Below are 21,131 nucleotides of genomic sequence, written 5' to 3'. Positions count from 1 at the left end.
ATTTTCTCTTGTTCTGATTTTGGTTTGGGGTTGTTTTGTTTGTTTGGTTTTTTTACTTTTTAAAAATTATTTTTAGGGAGGTGATTTTTAAAACTAAATCACGTGGACTTGTGAGTTTACAGACTAGTTCTTTGTTCTTGTAGCTTTTGCTTATTCTTGCTAGCAGTTCAAGGTTGTTATTCATCTTGGAGTGTTCTTCTATAAAGTTTTCAGTTGCTGGAGACTCAGGATATAGATGTTGAAAGGAAATTTGAGGGAATTCATGCTTTCTGTCCATTCAGAACCTTGAGATTTCACTGCTGTTTCACCCACATTTTCTGTATTTGCTTCAAAATAGAAAACTGTAATTACAGAACAGGTTTCTGTTTATTCTGCTATTTATATTGAAGGTCTGTGTTATTTATTGAAATGGAATCTAAAAGAATAATTGTGAAGTCAGTGGGAGTTCAAAAGTCATCCAGCCTGCTCCCTTTCCCTGCAAGAGGATCAATACTATTGTCTGTCTAGCCTGCATTGCGAAGATAGGATAAATTTTAAAGAGGAGGAAAAAAAAAAACAAAAAAACACAGACAAATTCAAACCAACACTTTGGTATTGCAGATACTACAACTTAATAGATTTTTCAACCAGTTGCTTCATCTCTAATGTAGATACCTTTTCTGTATATTTAAGGTGAATGTTTCCCTAAGCTTATCCTGTGCGTGATGGATAATTGATGTTTTTTTTCTTGGAGTTTTGTGCATTTAAAACCTCTATGCTATCTTCTGTATCACTTTCAACAACAATCCTGAATTTATTCACATAATCACAGGATCCTAGGTCGGAAGGGACCTATGGAAATCATGTAGTTTTTGTACACTTGAACTTTTACATGCTGATTTTCATGGAACTAGCTATTGGAATCTGCTTGTTATGTTAGAGCTCATTTCTGGGTAACTGAGGTTTAGAAAAAAATGATGTTAGATGTCTTGCTTCATGTTTATCTGAGCGAAATTAATTTCCCATTTGATTGTCTGAGTGTTGAGTCTCATAAGATCTGTTGAGTCTTCATTACCATGGACTCTAGCATAGCGTAGTGTTACAAGCAAATTCGTATGAGGGCTACCAGCATCACTTTCCCAGGTCTCTTATGCATATAATCTGTGGCTGTGGAACTCCAGCGGTAACCATTTTCCATCATGACTATTAACCACATAGACTCAAGCTCTATTTCCTATCTCAGGCTGGTCATTTATCTATTCCCTCTTAAGCCATACCTGTTTTTTCTTTTTAAAAGGTTTAGGTAGTGAGATAGTATCAATCAATGTACAATATTAGTAGCATCATCTTGACCCCATGCTTGTTCAACGCTTTATGATATTCTTAATAGGTTTGTGTGATGGGCCTATCAACCTGTGTTGATTCTTCCCCAGTATATTGTATTTATTCAGGTGCCTACTAATGCTCTTTTTATCATTTCTGCTCATTTGCACAGTACAGATTGTCCCTCGTGTCATTCACATTTCCTGGGTTTGCCTTTAATATCATGGAAGATAAGTTCAAAAGCCAAACTGAAGTTAGTATATAACCTCCACTAGATATCTGTTCTGGGTCCTGTTACCTAAGGAAACTACAGTGGCTGACATGATTAAATTCTTTCCGGCCATTCTTGTCTATTAGTCTACTTCTTGTCATCTTCATGTTTACATCTAGGTTTTGGTCCATCTTTTCCCTGTAGGAATTAAAAATAAGCTGTTTGGTTTACACAACATTTTATTATTACGGAGACTGGTGAAGTTAACTGTCAGTTAGAACATCCAGGAATTGTATTATACAATTATTAGTTACTAGTGCCGTTATTAATTGTTGCATTTGTTCTCCAAGCAATTGTTTCCATTCAACTGAAAGTTTAGGGTCTTTCATGATGATGATACAGTTTAATGTGTTAACATTGTGAAAGGTGGAGGAGGTTCTAAGCTTTCAGATGACACAAGTGTAACTCTGAAATTCCTTTGCAGTCTTTTTAAATTAGAGATTGTTGCACAGTCAATGTCAGGTCAAACCCAATTTAATTTTCAATATCAGTGTGCCAAAACCACTAATTTTCAGCTGCCAGTAATAGTGTCAGGTCTGTTTGCTCTGATTTAATTTTTTAATCAGGAAAGGAAAAATTGCTCCATTGTGACTAGTAAAGTACTCAGAATGCTTTCAGCTCTTCCTTACAGTAGAGGTTTTCAAAGCTGGGTTGTGGCTTTAACAGATGTTGCTGCTTAGGCAAACAGTCAGAACAGCAAGAAGCAGTAGGATTAGCAAAGTTGTAACATCCTCCGTTCGTTTGGATGGAAAAAGGATAGGTAAAGCAGCAGTGATTTAAGCACATGATGTTTAAATCCAGGAGTATGCTCTTTTTGTACGCTTTAAAATTCAGAAATGGAAACCAGTGTATTTTAATGGCTGTATCATCAGAAGATCAAAATAAAGTGTAGCAAGCTTTATATCGTTATCCCATTCAAATATTGGCATTGTTAAGTATTCAGAGATATTACTGTTTTCATTTTGTTTTTACAGTAAAATGAAAACCTTTAAAAATGAAGAGAAATGGAGCCCACATAAAGTCAGTGAAACTACTGTGCTTCACACAGATGTTTCTAGTTAGCTCCCCCTCCTAGCATAAATTAAATCTTCCTGGAAGACTTTGGATAGGGATGCTGCAGTTTCTTTATTTATTGCAAAATCATTCAGAAATTGTGTATTAATATAACTGAGATTCATGGTGCTTTTGTTGTTGGGTTTTTTTTTGTTTTTTTTTTTTTTTTTGAAGAGAAACAGAATTCCAATCATAGGATTTTTCTGTTCCACGCTAGAAAGTGGAACTGAAAGCCACCGCTTCTCCACCGTCCCAGTTCTCAGAGACATAAGGTCACACTGCACAATGTTTGTAGTGCATTTAGGTATTTCAGGGACAGAAATTGCAGAGATGTTGCAGTATATTCTTTCACAGAATATTTTCAACCACTGAGCCTCTGATTATTGGATTCCAAAAAGTTTGGACATATCGGGTTATTAGATAGGTAGAAGAAAGTGAGGATGGGAGATAGCCTTGGAAAGAGTGATTAGGTGTTCCTGTTTGTTGGGAAGACCTGCATCTTCAAAGTACATGTCAGTTTGTGAAAGTGGAATGTAATTGTTGTGATCGTATTCTTATGGACTATGATTTTGTAAATCCAAAGGCACATTCAGAGGATGTTTTTGCACTTCTGTCACAGCTATATATCTGTGTGTTCCTTGTTTCATCCTTACAAACACCAGAAGCATCTAATTTACTTTATGGAGGAATAACCTACAAAATTCTGCTGGGAAAAAAATGTCTCTCTTTTATGCTGTATGTCCTAGACACTAAATAAATAAATAAATAGATAGATAAAACACACAAAAAAAACCCAGCTGTGAATATTTGTGTGAATCCTATAATTTCTACATGGGATGTTCTCATCTTGATGCGCTGAGGAGGAGGTCAAACTGAATTTTTAATTGAAGAATAATTGTAAATCTTTCAAAGAAGGCAGATTGCAATTGAGATGTTGTCAGAGCAATTTGTAGTTTAGTGTATGTACTCCTGTCAGCTGGTGATGATGGTGAGGTTGAGGGAGACTGAATGAATAGGCCTGAGCAAGATGTTCCTGCTCTGCAGTGGTGTGCAAGTTCAGTCAGATGAAGGGAGGACATCCTGTGTAAGATGTCTGGAAGGATTATATGTATGAGAAACTGAGGCAATGAAACGAGGACTTCTGGCATCATATCTACCAGGCACGTGTCTGTAGGCAGAAAGACTACGAGAAAGTTGCAATAATTATGAAAGGAAATGTAGTTGATTCTGTGTGCTTTCCAGGGGAAAATAGAGAGAAATCATGTAAATGACCTGTGTGCATAAAGATGTGTGCAATTGCTGAAACCTGGCATAACTTTTTTGGGGGAGTGCAGCTCAACAAACAAAGCATTCTGTTGCATCTCATCTCTAGACGCTATTGCTGAGAGTTCAGTTCTCTATAGTGATCTTTATATCCAAAAAAATGCTGCTGTGCACATTTGTTTTAAGGTATTTGTCTACCAATCATGTTGTTTTGAAGAGGTAATAGAATACGAATTTTCAAGAATTTAACCTGTTGGTAGCTCTTCGGAAGCGCTTGTTCATTTTTCTTTGATGTATTCTATAGAGAAAGATAGTGGGACTTGGAAAAAAAAATGGCACTTTCTTGTGTGTTTTTGAGTCTCGCTAACTTTTCTCCAGACAAAAAAATATTTGTTGGAGGATTTTGACCCTTTTGATGTAGCACATGGGCAGTTAGCTCATCTGTAAATCCTAAGTTATCCTTCCATAGCAATCACACATTTTTTCATGACCAATTTGACATTTTAATGTCTTGTGCATAACTGTTTTCTTCTGTTCTGTTTCTGCTTGTGGGGTCTCTTTGTTAAACTAAGTAAACCCCATTACACTCACTGTACGTTTCTATAACTCTTTCTCTGAACGCTAAGCTTAATGGGCTGTGACACCTCCCTGGGAGTTACAAATTCTTGTGAATTATTTTCACTGCTTGTGAATGAAATACATAGAAATAATGAGTTACAACAGCTGTGATATGTCCACGGTGTGGGAGCTGTGTGGCATGACAGGAGTACATTTGCTGTGGCTCAATAAAGTAGTTTTGATTAATGAAGACTATTTTTTTTGCAACTTGTGCTTAATGTTCCACGTGGAATGAAGTGGTTGGCTTGACTAACTGACTCCTCATGAACTGGAATGGTTATCTGACTTCTTCACATAAATACCCTGCTGCTACTGATAGTTTTCTTTTTCTTTTGTGAGAAAAATATCTTCTGATTTGCCTTTCAGGTTTTATTCCTTACTTAACAAGTTGGCATATATCTATGTACTTAGAGCCTAGGTTATTTAATATAGTCTGGTTGCTTTATCAGTTCTCCCATGTTTTGAAACAGAAAATAATCTCTAAAGCTATTTTTTTCTTTATTGTTTGTTTTTCATCTGCAATTTTGATTGTTCTTATAGAGACCTTTGTCTTTCTGATTTCATCTGTGCTAGTAAAGTTCGGGGTTTTGTTGTTCAATTCAAGAGAGAAGTGGCATGGCTTCTTTTAGTGACTACTACTTCTCACAGCTGTAAGATCTTTTTTCTGGTGAGAAGTGCAAGATGAGCATCTTTTTCCTTTCATAAGTCCCTTAAATTTGATGAATCTGGAAGTGTAATTAAAAAAAAACACATGTATTTTAGATACCAGAATTCTGACATTGATGCTAATGTAAGCATATATTGTGGTAGAAATTGGAAATACAAATACAAACAATTTAACTTTGTATAATCCATTTGGTATATATGCATCTAGACATCAGGAGGGTAATATAAATGTAAGGTCTTAAAGAGATTTAAAAAAAGGTACAATTATCTGTATGATTTTTAAGTTGCATAAGAAATGTATTTTAGAACTTGCCAGTGATGGCTTATAATCACTTTGATATTTTGAGGAAAATGGTATCTTTAAACAGATGATACAGAATTTATTTTTAAAAATGTATTGTGCTTATACAGTCGATGGCTTTTATTTCCATAATGTTTTTTACTACATAATTATACATCTTAATTACGTAATTACCGTCATAATTATTATGTAATTACATGTAGTTCCACTAATTACAAAATCAGGAAGTGTAATTATCTACTAAAAACTTTCTGAAATCTTATTTGTTCACTAGAGATTATTTAAAAGACCAGTGACCCGCTGAAGATGTGTGTGGTGTTACGCATCACACCAGCTCTCCTTTTCCCTTTCTTCGTGACTGGTATAGCATCAGAGCATTGTGGAAGGACTTCCGTGTCTTTAATTGTTAGTTCCCATAAAATTAGCCATAAAATTAGTTCTGAGGCATTACCTATATTGCCCAGAGATTCAGAGCCTCTTCGATTTTGTCATTGATAGTTTTGTCTTTTAGCTGGAAAGATTCTGTAGCTGGAGTTATAGAAAGTTGCATGCTTTCAGTTAACCCCTTCATAACTTTATTCTCAACATGCTGCAAAGAAGAAAGTTATGAAGGGGTTAACTGAAAGCATACAACATGAGGTCAGGTATCTGGTGTCGACTATAAACATGATTGGAAAAATGCTGGTTATGGTCATGTGTAGGTAGAGCGAAACCTTGATTTCCCTGAAGACATGGAGAATGCAGCTGATTTCTCATGGACCAAAAGTTTATTTTATTGAGTAAAACTGCTTTTTTAAAAAATTAATTTTTCTGTTTAGATATATATATGTATATATGTTTATGTGCTCATTTATTACTCACTACTGCACATACTTAATTTATAAATTTGTTTAACAGTGCAGTGTGTAACCAAAGTAGATCACTGCATGCTAAGATTAAAAATAGTAATATTTAGGACATTGTATGCTTGTTTTGTCCCAGCATTTTATTATCTTGGGCAGATGGAAACTTTCATACAAAACTTTCTCGTACTTTCATCATGATAGAAAATGTTCATTTATTATATTATAATATTAAAATAGGGAGAAATACTTTGAATAACAGGAAACAGTGCATGTGAGAGGTGTGATACAAAATGTAAGTGATCAGAATTTCTGATACTGTTAAAAAGGGAGAAAATTGTAGCCTACATGTCAGCAGGGAAGTGGTCACTTTAGAAACGTGAAGATCAGTCATTGGAATTGCAAGCTCTAATTTAAGTGACGTTTATGACTTGATGCCAAGTATACATTTCTATCTTTGTATAATTTTTCTCTGCTTTCTAAGGCAGCTGTTTTACTTTACAGAACTTCAAACTCCCAAGTTTGGGTCCACAGGTGATGTGAATCTGCCATTGTCTGGTTGAATGCAGGAATTTCAGCTTATGTCTACTGAACATAGAAGTCCGAGGGAGAGTTTGCCTCCAAACTTTTGCATTGGCCTTTAGAAGAAACACACAGATGCATTATTTTTGAACACAGATTGGATAAACTGGATCCTTATTTGATCTCCGGGGTTTAAATTAATACCACAAATAAAATGATTTTAATTATTATATTTCCTGAGGTGTAATAACTGCACAGGAGACATTTCTTTTGAAATATTCTTCATATCCTTAAAAAACAAAACATTTATGCCAAAGACATGATGAAAACATAGTTATGCTCTTTTCTCTAAGAAATGGGCCTGGATGAAGTCTTCAATAAGGGCTGCAAGGCTATGTAGAGAACAATACTAATTTTATTTTCTTGGACACACAGAAACAGTACATGATGTATAATACGAAAATGGAGCATTATACAGTAGAGTATCTCAATGCAGCTTAAATTTGCTTTATTAAACAGAGACGTCCATCAATTCATTTTTGTCATCTCTCCATCAGAAAAATGTGGTGGTGTCAGCCAATACCAACTGATGTTTCTTGGGGAATAAAAAGGCATATTTGAAGCCCTGAGTATTACCACCATGAAAACAGAGTGCACAAGAAACTATTTGGAGTACGTCTTTCACAAAAGCATGTGAGACCTCAGCTATGACCTCTTTGTGTCTCACAAGCAGTGCCTCCACTTCCACAGTTTTCAAGTCCCCTCTTTTAACAAAGAAACACTCATTCCATGATAGTGAGTGGTTCAGTGAGATGGAAAGAGAGAGTACTACTCCCCTTCTATTTTCCTTTTTTTTTTTTCTCTCCTTTATTTCCAGGACCATCTCATAGATTAGCACGTCTTATTTCAGGCTAATATAATTTCACTACCTTTTGAGAGCCAATTAGTGTGACAGATCAGAATTTGGCTCAGCCTTGGAGAAAAAACGCAGCAGGATTTCCTTCTGTCGTATCCCACTTCTGTGAGGGGACTTGGATGGAAAAGGCCCATTTGGGCTTGGGAGCTCTTTGTTTTTATCTGGTATAAATTACTTTGGAAGAAGTTGATTTGTTCCTGCCAGGATTACAACTGTCAAAGACATATCAAAATGTTTTCTTATGTTATATTATTTAACTCAGAAAATAATAATGTAATTATTTTGACACGAAAATGTTGCGTGCTGTAGTATTTCCACTTATCTTTAAATAGACATTTTTCATTTTGTGAGAGATGCATACAATAAGACAAAACAAAAAAATGAATAAGAAGGAGTGAGTGACAGCCTAAGCTAGTTTATTTAGATGATAAATAATATTTGACATAAGTAGGATTCTGTGGAGTTGGAATTAAAACATTTGTGTTAGTTATGGCATTGTTTCATATTTCTGGTGTTGCATAAGCAGCCAGCAGCATGTGAACAGCAGCGTTTTTATCAGGTGAACATTTTGAAATTGGGTTACGTAGTTTTGGGGAAGGGCAGAAGAACGCTTAAGACAAGCTTAGAATTGTGTTATTTTTTACTGTTCATAAATCTTATACACGTTTATTCATCTGCAATTCAATTCCGTGTTTTTTTTTTTTTATTTTGTGCTAGAACTGATCCTTTAGTTTTAAACATTCTTGATAAAAATTAGCGGTGGGTGACCAAAACAAATATAGATAATATACTTACAAAGAGCATGGAGCTACTGTGGTTTTGATCAATAATGGTTAACTATTATCATCAGGATCTTGATGTGGAAAAGATTTATTTCATACTTTTAGATTCCGTATTTTAGAGGCATCAGTGGATTTGGAATTGCTTGTTGTGCGTGCATTTTCATGATAACCTGACATACAGTTCAACTGTTTGAAATACTACTTAGTTTAAGAAGTTGAAAGTCTAATGTCTTGGTTGGAAAAAAAGGGAAAAAAGATATGCTCATAATTTGGAAAAGCACCAGATGTTGGAACATGGGATGCATGCATTTGATAAAGCATAAGCACTGCAGCTCTTCTTGTAGGTGCACTCAGAGAAAAAGGAAAAACTGGGTTGTTATGTGAAAATTTAGGTTCTGAAAATCTGGGTGCAAGTTTAAAAACTGTTTCTGTTTTTTGTCTTCTGTACTCTCAAATGTATCTGCTGTTTCCCAGTTTAAGCCAAACCTCAAATATTGCAAAAGAGGGAAACTATGATATTATTCAGAAACTGCAGTAAAGTGCCCGTGCCTTTTTCAACTTTTCTATAAGATCTGGAGCCTGGAGTTCATTTTTGTTTTATAGAACTGCTATAACAAATCTTAAACATCAAAGGAAGTATTCAGTCAGAAGTTCCTATTTAGACAAAACATGAATTTTATTTCAGTATTTAGTCTTTCAACATGTGAATGTGCATGTGTTTTCTAGTCAGTACCAAAAAAGGATCATTCTTGCTTTATTATAGCATTTGACAAGATTTACAGGCTTTTTATATTCACAGGTATTTTCTGCCCTGCTAGTGACCACAGCTGCTGCACCGACCCATAGAGCATAGATAACTAGGTATCCTTTCGTTCAAGCTTTCCCTCTAACACCCACTTTTGCCTATGTTTGAGTACAACGTGGCAGACTGCACTGCTCACCACTTCTCAGCTTTCAGGTAGTATCTGCTGCCATGGCAAAAAGCTCTCCATCTCACTCATGCAGGTCTGGGATTTACTTACCTCTTCCAGTGTTGAGTTACATTTCAAAAAGCATTGATCTGGCCAAGTGAAAAGGAGGAAGCAGTTCAAGTTCTGGCAGTCACTGTAACATTTCTCTTAAACCCTAGTGAAGTACCTCACAGCGTAGTGTAGGACAGCAGTTTTGGTGACCTTGTTTTACCTCCTGGAGTACTGGTGCATCCTTTTTCTTTTAGTTCTAATAACTGCTTTTTTGGGGAGGAAAACATGATAATCAGGACTTTTTTTATTTTATTTTTTAAATGACAGCAGTGCTGGGTTTTAAGGAGCCCTTGTCTTCACTTTTTTTTTTTTTTAACCGTTTAAGATGGGCAAGGTAATGTCAACAGACCATTTGCATGGTGAAGCTTTACATTGGATGTTCACACCTTATGATACCTTTCACTTATTTGTTAGTGTGTCTCTGCCCTAACTGTGGAAATACTTCAGTGATTCAGCATCACACTTCAAAAATTATGCTCTTCTCCAACAGGATTGGAGGTATTGAGATTTTTCATGTAACACAGCAATTGTAGAGTAAGCATTTTTCTTTCAAGGGAGAAGAATAATGGGTTTTATTTGTTTGGTCTTTGCTTTGATGAAAAACTTCCAGTTGTCACATCACAGTCCATGGTAGTATGTTGGTACTATAATCAAGGGCCCAGCAAAATATTACTATTAAAGTAGCTTTTCAGGCTCAGAGATTCTGGTTTGTTTGTTTGTTGTGGGTTGTGTGTGTGTGTGTGTTTGTGTTTTAACAAGTTCCATTTTATACGGGAAAGGAGAAATGCCTATACTGAATTACACATGAGGAAATAGCATTAGTGCAAAAGGAGAATAAAGACATAAAAAAAGAAAGCCGAATTTATCAAGTGATCTCTTAACGAGCAAATTTGACAAAAAGCAATCTTAAAATTCACAATGCAGAAAATGTAGGAAAGAATCTTGAGAAACTGTGAAACTGAAAGACTGGGAGAGGCAACACTAAAAGAAGGTAATTTACATTACAGCTTGAAAGTAAAATAATCCATTGCAAGGTGTAGCCTTCAATTTTGTGCATTACTTGAACCCAGTGAGGATAAATTTAGGATTTGCATTTCTAGAAGAAGCTCCCCAAATTTTAGACTTTATTGCTGTTGCCCTTGTTATCCAGTAAGAAGTTTTTCTTCATTAGGGAAATTTTTAATAAGATCTGTAGCTAAAAACCATTGCTAAAAACCATTGCATGATCATAAGCAGAACTCTTACATGGGCATTGGTCATCTTCCAAAGAATTTTGGACTTGCAGTAGCTTGAGAGTAGCTCATTTTTTTATCTCATTCTGGATGTGAAAAGGGAGAAGGGAAAAAGTTTCTGGAAAAGTTTGTGGTACAGAAGATTTTATCATCTTCTAAACATAAAATATGATTTGGGAGGAAATCTCACTTCCATGCAGATATCAGCAGTTTTACAGATGGAGCACATCCTTGGAAAAATTCTTGAGCAATTGCAAGCTGATGTTTTCACAGTGTCTCGAGCAGGCCAGTATTCCTGTTGAATAGTACATTTTGAAGGCCATTATTATGATAAACCATGTTCTTAGCATAATTCAGATTGGTGTATATACTTGGTTTTAAAAAGAGAATTCTGCAGCAGAGCGCAAACTACAGGCAACACTGAAGAAAAAAAGATACTGTTGAATGTATATAGAAATCTTTAATTCAAGACTTTCCAACACAATACAATGCTTTGCATCACCCATTTGAGCTAACTAGGGGAGGCCCCAGGAGTTCCTAAAGGTCAAACAAACTTAATTATAAAGAAAGACTCGGTAGTGCAATATGTCCCAATTACAAAGATAATATGAATCACCACAGTGGCAGGACTTATATATAGTAAGAAGTCACTCTTATCTTTTCAGCTGATATGCATTGCCTTTAAAAAAAGGTGAGTGATGAGTTAGGAAACGAGCCATTGTAGACAACAGCAGTAAGCTCAGGAATTTATGGGAGTATGCATGAAGGTTTTACTCTCTTTAGAGGAAATCCATCTGATGCTTTGCTTTACGTTTGAATGCTAAGGGGAGAAATGAGTGAAGAGAAAATTCTTCATCTTTCCATGGGTAGGATATTCTGTGCAGAAATGCGTAAGTGATCCATCATCAGATATGCCTCACAAAGTGGTATGTATATGGTAGTGTTCAAGCTAAAATTTGTCCCTCATACTACATGGTGCAACAGTGAGGTCCTTCTAGAGTTGAGATTTCAATATTTGTAAAATACGAACCACTCAGAAGGCTGAAGAGTCACAGTCCAGAGTGACAAAGAATTTTCCTTCTTTACTGGCAGTGATCGTATGCTTCACTAAGATTTGTTTGAACACAGGAGAGGTGCTCAGAAGACAGCAGTAGCAGTCCAACCCTCCGCTTGAGTATATAGGCACTGCATGAGCAAGGGCTTTGCTGTTCTCTTTTTGTCTAAGCAAAGCTAAGCAGTCATTCCTTCCATACCAGTTGTTACCAGTGGAGAAACCCCGCTGCAAAGATAACGCTGTTCATCTTCACTGACCGAGGTCTGCAGTTCAAGTATTTGTGTATGAATTTATCAGCCTGGGTAGTGAGGAGAAATAAGCAGATCCAGGGCATGGGTTATGTAATCTCATTTATGCTTGGCTGGTATGGGTCACATGTAAGAAATGCTTATTCTTTCCTGTATTGGTTATAAAGGAGACCCACAGTGACTGATTCTAGACCTCTAGAAAACAGTTTTGCTCAAAAGATTTTAGTAGGAGCATAATTCATGATTTCACTATGTTAGATGCCAGATGTGGGAAACTGTTACATACAGCACTCCAGTTGGCTCAAAGAGTAAAAAATAACATCAAAATAGTTTCCATTATCCTTCTACAGTTACAACCTCTGTTGTCTACACCAAGGTGAGAAGAATGTGTTCTTCTGAAATAAACCACTTCTGCATCCCAGAATAATCTATTTTTAAATGATACGTAGTTAATCGTAAAGGCTCAAGGGAAGGCATCCAGTCATAGCTGTTAACCGGGAGGAGACAGAATACCTTAACTCCTACCACTCCTGTGGAAAAGTCTGTCACAAGGTCTGCAAGCCAGCCTTTAAAAAATCGGTCTCGGAATAGAGTTCTGGCTTCTGTCACAGAAGAAAACTGTTGTTTTGTGGTTATTTGGATGGAAGCATAGGGTATAATTCTTCTAAGCCCATATTTTTCAAAGGGACAAGCCTAGAGACTAAATTTCATGTATGGGGTCGTCTGGAAATTAATTTAAAATCATGAAGGTGAAAAGCCATTATATATTAATAGCTGTTCTTTACCCGCAAAAGATTTTAGCAGTTAAAAGCCAAATCCATCAACCTCTGCTTTCTCATATTCAGTAAATACAGGGATTTTGATAACTAGAGGAACTTGTCCCAAGGAGGAGTTTAATATTCTACAGATCATAGCACATAATCTTTCTTCTTTCTGCTTGAATGTCAAGCATGAAAAGGGGAAAAAACACATTTACAAAGTTGATTTAAGAAAGTCATTTAAAGCATATTTCTTTATAACAGTGCAGCTTCAGATAATCCATTATTTTATTTGTAGATGTGGAAGACAAAAGGCAGGCATGGATTTGTAAGTGTATCAAGTTAGTATACAAGGATCAAAGGCTATCTCTGCATGAGGGACTTTGCACATTCTCTTCCAGATCAGCTGCAACATCAAGGACAGGAAAATCTGTAAAGCATTTTGTTTGCTATGTGTTCAATCTCCTGTCATCTGCTAATGCAGTCTTTGTCAGAAAGTGCTTAATGTTGTGGTACCCAAGTAACCTGTTTCCCTGTTTCACTTGCATTGTTCTGATGAATACGTATCTCCTGTATTCTCTGCTCAAAATTGCTGACTTTTCACAAATTGGAGATGATCAGTAGATATGCTTCCCTAGGGAAGAAAGAAAAAAACATATTGACATCCTAGTAGTGGGGATGGTTGCATCAATGGAACAGAGTGTATTGTTGCGTCCTTGATGTATTATGGGCAGCTGAGCATGTGATCTCTCACTATTTCAGAGCCACGGGTCGTATGCAGCCACTGAAGGGCAGGATAGAAGATACAAATCGTATGGGTGGGTGGGGGTCTTCAAAGAGTAAGACTGTGCTGACCTCTGAGTCAGAATGGCTGCAGGTGTGTGTTTTGTCAAGTTCTGTAATGTCTCATGGAGAAATTGGCAGGATTCAGGATAAGTGTACAGGGAGAAATGGGAAAAGAGAAAGTATTTTAAAAGAAATCAGAAAACTTTACTGTTCATCTCCTTTGGCATGCCCAGTGCATTAGAATAACTAATTTGTTGATGTCACTGTATGCTGTTAGGAAAGGAACAATGTTCTACAGCACTAAGCCTCAGTGATCCATTTTCTTCCCAACTGCTTTTGCCCATTGTTTCAAGGTAAAGTTAGCAGGGAGTAGCTGGTCACCTTTGCTTTGTGAAACGCTGGCTTTTTTGGTATGTTTTCTCAAGGTGCTTTCCCAAAGGAGTCATTAGCTTCCACCAGGAGTGGAGAGTTATTACCTGTTGACTTTACTTGCGCATTTTGTGAAGAATGACTAATTACTTCTTGGCTTCTTTCTCCTTAAGTCTAATTACAGTAGAAGCAACGGCTCCTTTTGTTCCTTCAGCTGATTTCATTCCTGTGCTGATGATGTAGTCAGCACATTACCAGAAGAACTCCCATGCAGTTAGGATGGAAGACCAGGAGTGGGGAGAGGAACTACTGAGTATTTCAAATGCTGTCATTCTCTTTCTCATGATGTGGAAACAGATACTCCTCTTCCACTTTGATAAAACAGTTCTTACATGTTGTTTATGCTGTAACATATGGAGTTTGCAAATCAACATCTGTAAACCTGGTTGAGGGGGAGGGGAAGAGAGAAGGGGAAGGGGAAGGAAGTGGATATTCCTCGTGCTGGATACTCATGGCAATACCCATCAGGTAGCACCAACAGCTTTTGAAGGCCCCATCCAGCCTGGCCTTGAACACCTCCAGGGATGGGACGCCACAACTTATCTGGGCAGCTGTTCCAGAGCCTCACCGCCCTCCAGTAAATAATTTTCTCCTAATGTGTAATCTGACTCTCCTCTCTTTGAGTTTAAAACCATTCCCCTTTGCCCTGTCACTATGTGCCTGTATATACCTATGGCTGTGGATTCAGAACAAGCAAGTACTGGAATATTTTGGTATTGTTCTTGAAGATGATGAAAGTCACCTTTGCGCATAGTCTGAAATAATCCTGTGTTGGGCAGCCATTCCAGAAATTGATCTAAGAGGCTAAATTATTGTTTTGTTTTGTTTTCAATTATCTGTATCACTAAGAATCATACATCTATCTTGCCCCTTATGTCAAACAAGCATTTAATTTAAGATGGACAGAAGACTAAATATTTGGAGTCTATAACTTCTTTTTGGGTCTCTTCTGACTCGGGATGTTCTGTGTTTTTAATTTTGGAGTATAGTATGCTACACTTCTGGATAGACATGCTGCCTTTCTGGAGATACACTCCATTTTCATCTTGCCTCTTTTTTGGTGCTTTGGGAATCTGTGTTGCTTCTAAATCTATAAAATAGTGTGTGGGAAGTGGGTGAGGCTGAGTGAGATTGAAATGACTGTTAGATCTCTAACGTTTGAAATTGTCACAGAAGCTCAGATTTAAAACATATTGTTATAATGTTGACATATAGCTAACAATCTACAGCTTAACTTGGGGATTTATCTAGATTCTATCAAATATTTGAACAAAAAGTCATGAATGAGTGGTGCCACATGTTGATTAAATACAGATGTACCTGTTAGTATTTCAAGCTTTTTTGGATGAAATGCCTCATGTGGTGGTTGTTCAGTGACCAAGGGTGTGGGCTTTGTGGTTCTGTTGTAAGCAAAATAAAGCAACAGTATTTAATTCTAACCTCATGCTTCATCCAAAATTAGACCACAGAGAGCATTTTCATTTTGTTTGTTGTTGACGTTCTGTGCAGCAGCAGATGCTTTAGTCTGATGTCATCTTCCCTGTTTTAGTGACTATTTTTGATAGAGCAATTTGCTTTCAGGTGTCTTGTTCTACTTACATGTTTGCTGTCCTTATGCCTGACATTGTGGGAAAGTCATTTCCTCAATTCGGCTATGGTAAAGATTTGAGGAAGTAAATGGCACTTGAATTCCAATTCTTCCTACACCAGATCATCATTCTCCAGAAAAAGCTTGTCTACCAGTCATCTCCTGCTTGATTTGAAATGCTTTCAAAATTTTCCTCTCATGCAGATGCTAATTAGTGACTGACTGAATGAATGCAGTCTGGTAAGGTGCTATTCCATTTATAAGTTGCTTTCAGTCTTGCTAATCAGAATTGGTTTCAGTAGCTTTTGGAAGAAAATTTCTCTCCCAGAGAAGAGTGTTCAGCACTCAAGGCTAAAATCCATGAAGTTAAGGTATGGCAAGAATGACAGTTGTGAGAGATTAGACAACATTTCTCTTTGTGGGTTTTTTTTTGGGTTGGGAAGTAATGAGATCTATGTATTTTTAGTTCTGTGAATAACATGGGAGCTTGTTCAGCTTTTGAAAGCATACATTTTTTGCATAACGCAGGCGTTTATACCAACTTATCAGTAATCTGGAATTATTTGACTGCAGTTAAATATGCATATTTAACATGTACAAGAGCTCATGAAAAATCCATTTGAATAAGAAATACAATTTAAACACCTCATAAAAAGCAGTCAAACCTACAAAGTTGAGTTACAATGGGTTATTATAATCCGGCTAGCACAGTACCCGATTGCACCTTTTTATTAGAGATCAGACCTTTCTGTTTGAATTTTCTGGCTTTTGTGCTTTTAAGCAATAACTTGGATGTTTAAAATGTTTTTACTAGGGAAACTCCTTTCCACTATTCCCCACACCCCCACTCCTTTTTTTTTTTTTTTTTTTTTTTTTTAATACTGCCGGACTTCAAACTGTTTTTGAATATTTTAAGAGTTTTATGTGAAAAAGGATTAATTGCTTTGGCAAGCAGGCTGTGTTCCAGTTGTTGATAGGTTTGCTTACATCTCTTTTCAGTGTTTTTGTGAACAACTGATCAAATTAGCTTCATCATTCTTGGATTGTGGTGATTTTAAATTGAAATGGAATATATTAAAGCAGCCAACCACGCTGATTATATTGCAAGCCTCATTTAATTTCATACATTCACACATTACAGTGGAAAGCAGGACTTTTTTTTAAATGTGTGATTGTGACTGTACCTTGGTGACTCCAAAGGTCATCTGTAATCGGTGCGTAATTTATTAGTGTTAGATTATCTGATTACTGAAAGTTTGTTCCACAGTGCTCCATATACATTAAGAGCAGAGAGCAAAGCAGTTCGATTGCTGTAATTCTTCTGACATGCTATTCTTCCTACCATCCAAGTCCTTACTGGTCTAGGAGCCTCTGCTTTCAAACCTTGGCACAGAACTGGGCAGTTGTTATCCGCAGATCCCAGGCTTGTCTGTTCTGGAGCACTGGGGGATAAATTAGGCGTTGCAGAGGTGGCAGTATGTTCTTAGAAAGGTGTTGACGCAGCATGCTGTGGTTCCTTCTTCTGGGTGATCAGATGACTGTGTTTTCCTGCTGTGTTCATAACAATAAAATACATTCCTGAATGTTTTTCTTTGTGTTTTATTAGCTGGCGCTTCTTTATAAACCATGGCAGTCTTGAGTAACATCTTGGAGGTGACAGGCAACAGAACTGCAGACTAAATTTGTAAACAGACTCTCCATATCCATCTCTATACATTATCTTGCAAAATAAATTTGTTACTCTGCTGCACTTGCTCAGAAGTGAATGTCCTGAAAGACAGCATTTTGAATATTTGCTGTTGTCAAAGTGGTATAAGTCTAACTTCACGTTTCAAAGCAGATTTTTCAGATTTGCATCTTGCTCGTTGCAGAAGAGTAGGAATTACACAGCAGATTTCAAGAGGAATTATTGTATCCTTTCAGAAAAATGCTGCGTAAGTTTTTAATGTAATTTATGCTCAGCAAAATGTCTACTTATTCAGACAAATGGAAAATATTTTAAAATGCTGTCTAGTGCTGTTCTGTGCTGGACTGTTTCCTTTTTTATGGAAGTGCATTGGGAAAGGAAAAGGTACAACTTACTTCAGCTAATATAGGGAAAAGGCAAGATTACTTAATGGCACTGCTGCAGGATTTGGGGCAGTGGCTTGGTCCATTGTGTTACCTATACAGAAGTAGTTCTCACAAGTTTGACGGGCATGTCCAGTTTTCTAAATAACTTCAGTATCTCCAGTAGGCTTAGTAGTTGACATATCAGTTGTTTCCATGCATCTGATGGCTTAGACTTTTATTTTTGCCACTTAGACTTCAGTTCTAGTTGCCCTCAAAATTCTTGGTCGGTTATTTTGTGTAAATCCAGAGTAAGTTCCATCAATAACATGCATGACACCTAGATGCTGTCTGCTGGATGGCTTCTTCAGAATCTCTTTTGTTGTTGTTGTTCTTTTAAAGACTGATTTGTGAAGAATCATCATGGTCAAGAAGAAAGTAAAGCTGGCAGATCATTGATGTTGTTCCTACTCAAAAAGCATTTACTCATTTAAAAATATATGCCAGGGACAAAATTTACTGATTCTTCTAATCATTAATTACCCATAGAAGGAGAGACTCATGAGTAATGCATGTGCATAGGTTAAGAGTTTGTGCTCCAGCTTGTGTTCCCCAGATGAGCTAATAAACTCTTCAGGAGCACAATGAATAGTCCATAGAGCACTAGCCAATGTAGGAATGCAAGTTAATTCTTGGAATAAAGCTTTCTTAACCCAGTTCTCTTTCAAATAGGTACAAAATGCAATGAGGGAGGTGTTCTCAGGAGAGAAGAGTTCAGTCCATTTTAAACAACTTTACTGAATACCTTGAACACAGTTGCTTGGCCAAAAAGCCTGCCGCACTGTTGTTTGTCTTCTCAAGACACATCTCTCTGTCCAGCTCCTTTCTGACCTTTAGCTGTACGTTTGTGACTTGGCTATCTGAAAATAGTTTTGAATGTAGGAATATTACTGGTGTAATGACTGAAATGTAGCTTAAGTACAGTGTCTGAGAATCCCAGGATACTTAAATGCAGGATACTTAAAATTGCTAGAGACTTAACGTACAGATTAGGAAGCAGTCAGTGCTGTAATATTTACTACAGTCTAATCACCTGTGTTAGCCATGCTTCCAGCACCACTTCAGAAGCTTTTGCCTTGGTCCAAAACATTCATGCTTTTTCCTGGGTTTGGTGGATCTGTAGTTTTCTTTTATCACTTTAGTATTTCTTCTGTTCAAATGAAATTCAACAATAGTAGATTTTTGCTAGGATGAAGTTCTAATTGTTATCTTCACATAAAGTTCGTTATTAGACATAAAACCATTATTTTCTTCAGTGTCAGAAGCCAGAACATTTACAAAAAAGACCATTTTGGTCTGTTGTCTACAAGGCAATAGATTTGTCTGATGGATGAGGCTAGTAAGTTCATTTTCCTGTTCAGTTCCTCCCATCTAAATTGTGGAGTGCTTCATCACCTGGACCTGTGATTGTGTGGTGGATTATGTGTTCTAAAAACCATTACAACTGTGAATAGTACCTGGTATCATCAAAAGACCTTCACAGTTTCTATCTCTTACAGAGAAAAAAAAAGGCATATATGTGTTAGTGTAGACAATTTCAGTGGACTCAACATGCTTATATCTTAGAAGCCTCAGAACAAAACAGAGCTGAAAGTGTTACTTTCCATTATCTCTAGCAAATTATTTGAATAAACCCTTAACGTCCATCTTTCTTAACACTGACTTTTCCCGTCCTTCTTCCACTGTTCAGAATATGTGCCTTTAATGCATCTTGCCTGTTTCGTTGTCTATGAAATTGTTTCTTACTGAAGATGTACAGTAAAAGGTAAGGTGTTGAAAACTTCTCACATTAGGAATATTTCTTTTAAGTTTTTTTCCCTGGTTTTCTTGCCATTCCTACTCATTGTTGTAGTTTAGGCAGCTGCAGTGCGACCGTGTCCTCTTAAATGCTGCCTCTATAGCAGATTGTAAAGAAGGCTACAACTATGATGGGCAGAATGCAGCAGGGCTGAATGCCCCAAGCCTATAGCTGGAGGTATTCAGCTCATGGCTATGCTCAGCTTTGGAGTGCTTCAACTTCCTGAGGTAGCCACCTGTATGTTGCTCACTACTTTAAAGAGTGCTAAACGCTCATCTTTAAGTTGTTGCACATTCTGAAAGCCATGGATTCAAAACCTTGTTGGAAACGTCAGTAGCAGCAAAAATTCACCCAGAGTCATTCTACATAGAGAAACTGCCTTTGTTTCTGAAAGCTTCAAAACTTCCTGAGTTGTTCAAAGCTGGACTTGGAAGTCAGGGCTGTGTTGCTGCATGACAGCTTATTTGTCCAAGGTATCTGAATTAGAGGTTAGATGAACATTTAATCAGTCCAAATGGGAAGATTTTATTTGGCTAGTGTATGTGTACTCTGTCATGAAATGTTCCCATGCTACGAAGAATAAAACATTTAATGAAAGAAAGAAGGAAAGTACCTCACTGGAAGCTTTAGAACATTTTCACAATTACATTTGCCTTGATATCCTTGTTTACTGGGGGATTGACACCCAGATTGTCACCCAGAGTTCCTTAGCTGTTTGAAACTGTGGGATTCCTGTCTCTTAGGGGCAGGAGATGTGGCTTTCCTGGCAGCGTTGTGTAATCAGCAGGACGACATGCAGCGTGTGTTCTTCCATTTCCAGAAGCCAAGTTGTGGCAGTGCTGCAGCTCCATATTAAACTCTCGTTTCCAGGAAGCTACAGCTGAGAGTTGTCTTGCCAGCCCCATGCTAGTGATGAAAGCAATAGCTCGCAGGGCATGTCAAACCCACTTCTTAATTCCTGCGGAGCGTGTGGTTGCCTGATTCATTAATACATGGTGGGCAGTTACTTCGCTTTCTAATCTTAATTTTTATTTAATCAGTGGCACTAGGAATTTGACTAGGTTAGTGTGACTATTTAAAATGTGCCTGAAGGTAGTTTATCTCTTGTAGAGAGGCGAGCCAGGTAGTTGGAGCAGGAAGGATCAGTAAAGACGGTGTGCATTTTTCCCTCACTCGCTCCCTTCTTCCCTCCAAGAGAGTTGATCTTACCATCACTGTGCTCTTTGAATGGCCAGCATTCTGGCTGCAGGAAATCTTTAGTGTCCTCTTTAGAGTTTTTAATTGTTTTCTTTTTAATGAATGTTGAAGCAACAAGTTGGCATCCAGTTCCTAGTCTGTGTAGATGCTGTGCAGTATGAAGGAAGATGGAGCAGCAGGCTCTATACCTTTATTTTAAGCTTTCTAGTTCAGCTTTTAAGGAAATTAGACAATTCTGTTCGTCTTTTTCTGGGTTCTGCACATCACATTTGAAATGTGTATGTAGATCTTTATCACATGCTAGATATCTGTCTTCACTGTTACAAATAAAATTGAATTCAGGCATTTCAGCAAAATTAAGGAGAGGAATAGCT

General features: G+C 37.1%; 1 protein-coding gene across 3 annotated transcripts in view; it reads left to right on the top strand.

Annotated features, from left to right (window-relative positions):
* The window catches only part of POLA1 (DNA polymerase alpha 1, catalytic subunit), a 191,650-nt gene that overhangs the window by 152,562 nt on the left and 17,957 nt on the right, over positions 1-21,131 (top strand). Inside the window, exon 37 of one of the 3 annotated variants that reach the window (XM_042810613.1) lies at positions 6,821-7,036. The exons of the other annotated variants lie outside the window; for them this stretch is intronic. Coding sequence (XP_042666547.1) covers positions 6,821-6,879 — 59 coding nt within the window. The 3' untranslated portion in view covers positions 6,880-7,036. Of the gene's footprint in view, positions 1-6,820; positions 7,037-21,131 lie in introns of those variants that run through there. 3 annotated transcript variants of the gene reach the window in all.

The sequence above is a fragment of the Centrocercus urophasianus genome, unplaced genomic scaffold, assembly GCF_019232065.1.
Source record: "Centrocercus urophasianus isolate 14NV4802_14NV808 unplaced genomic scaffold, USGS_Curo_1.0 seq_12, whole genome shotgun sequence".
Taxonomy (NCBI): Eukaryota; Metazoa; Chordata; class Aves; order Galliformes; family Phasianidae; genus Centrocercus; species Centrocercus urophasianus.
Note: the sequence above shows the minus strand (reverse complement) of the source record. Positions and strands in the feature narration are given on the sequence as shown.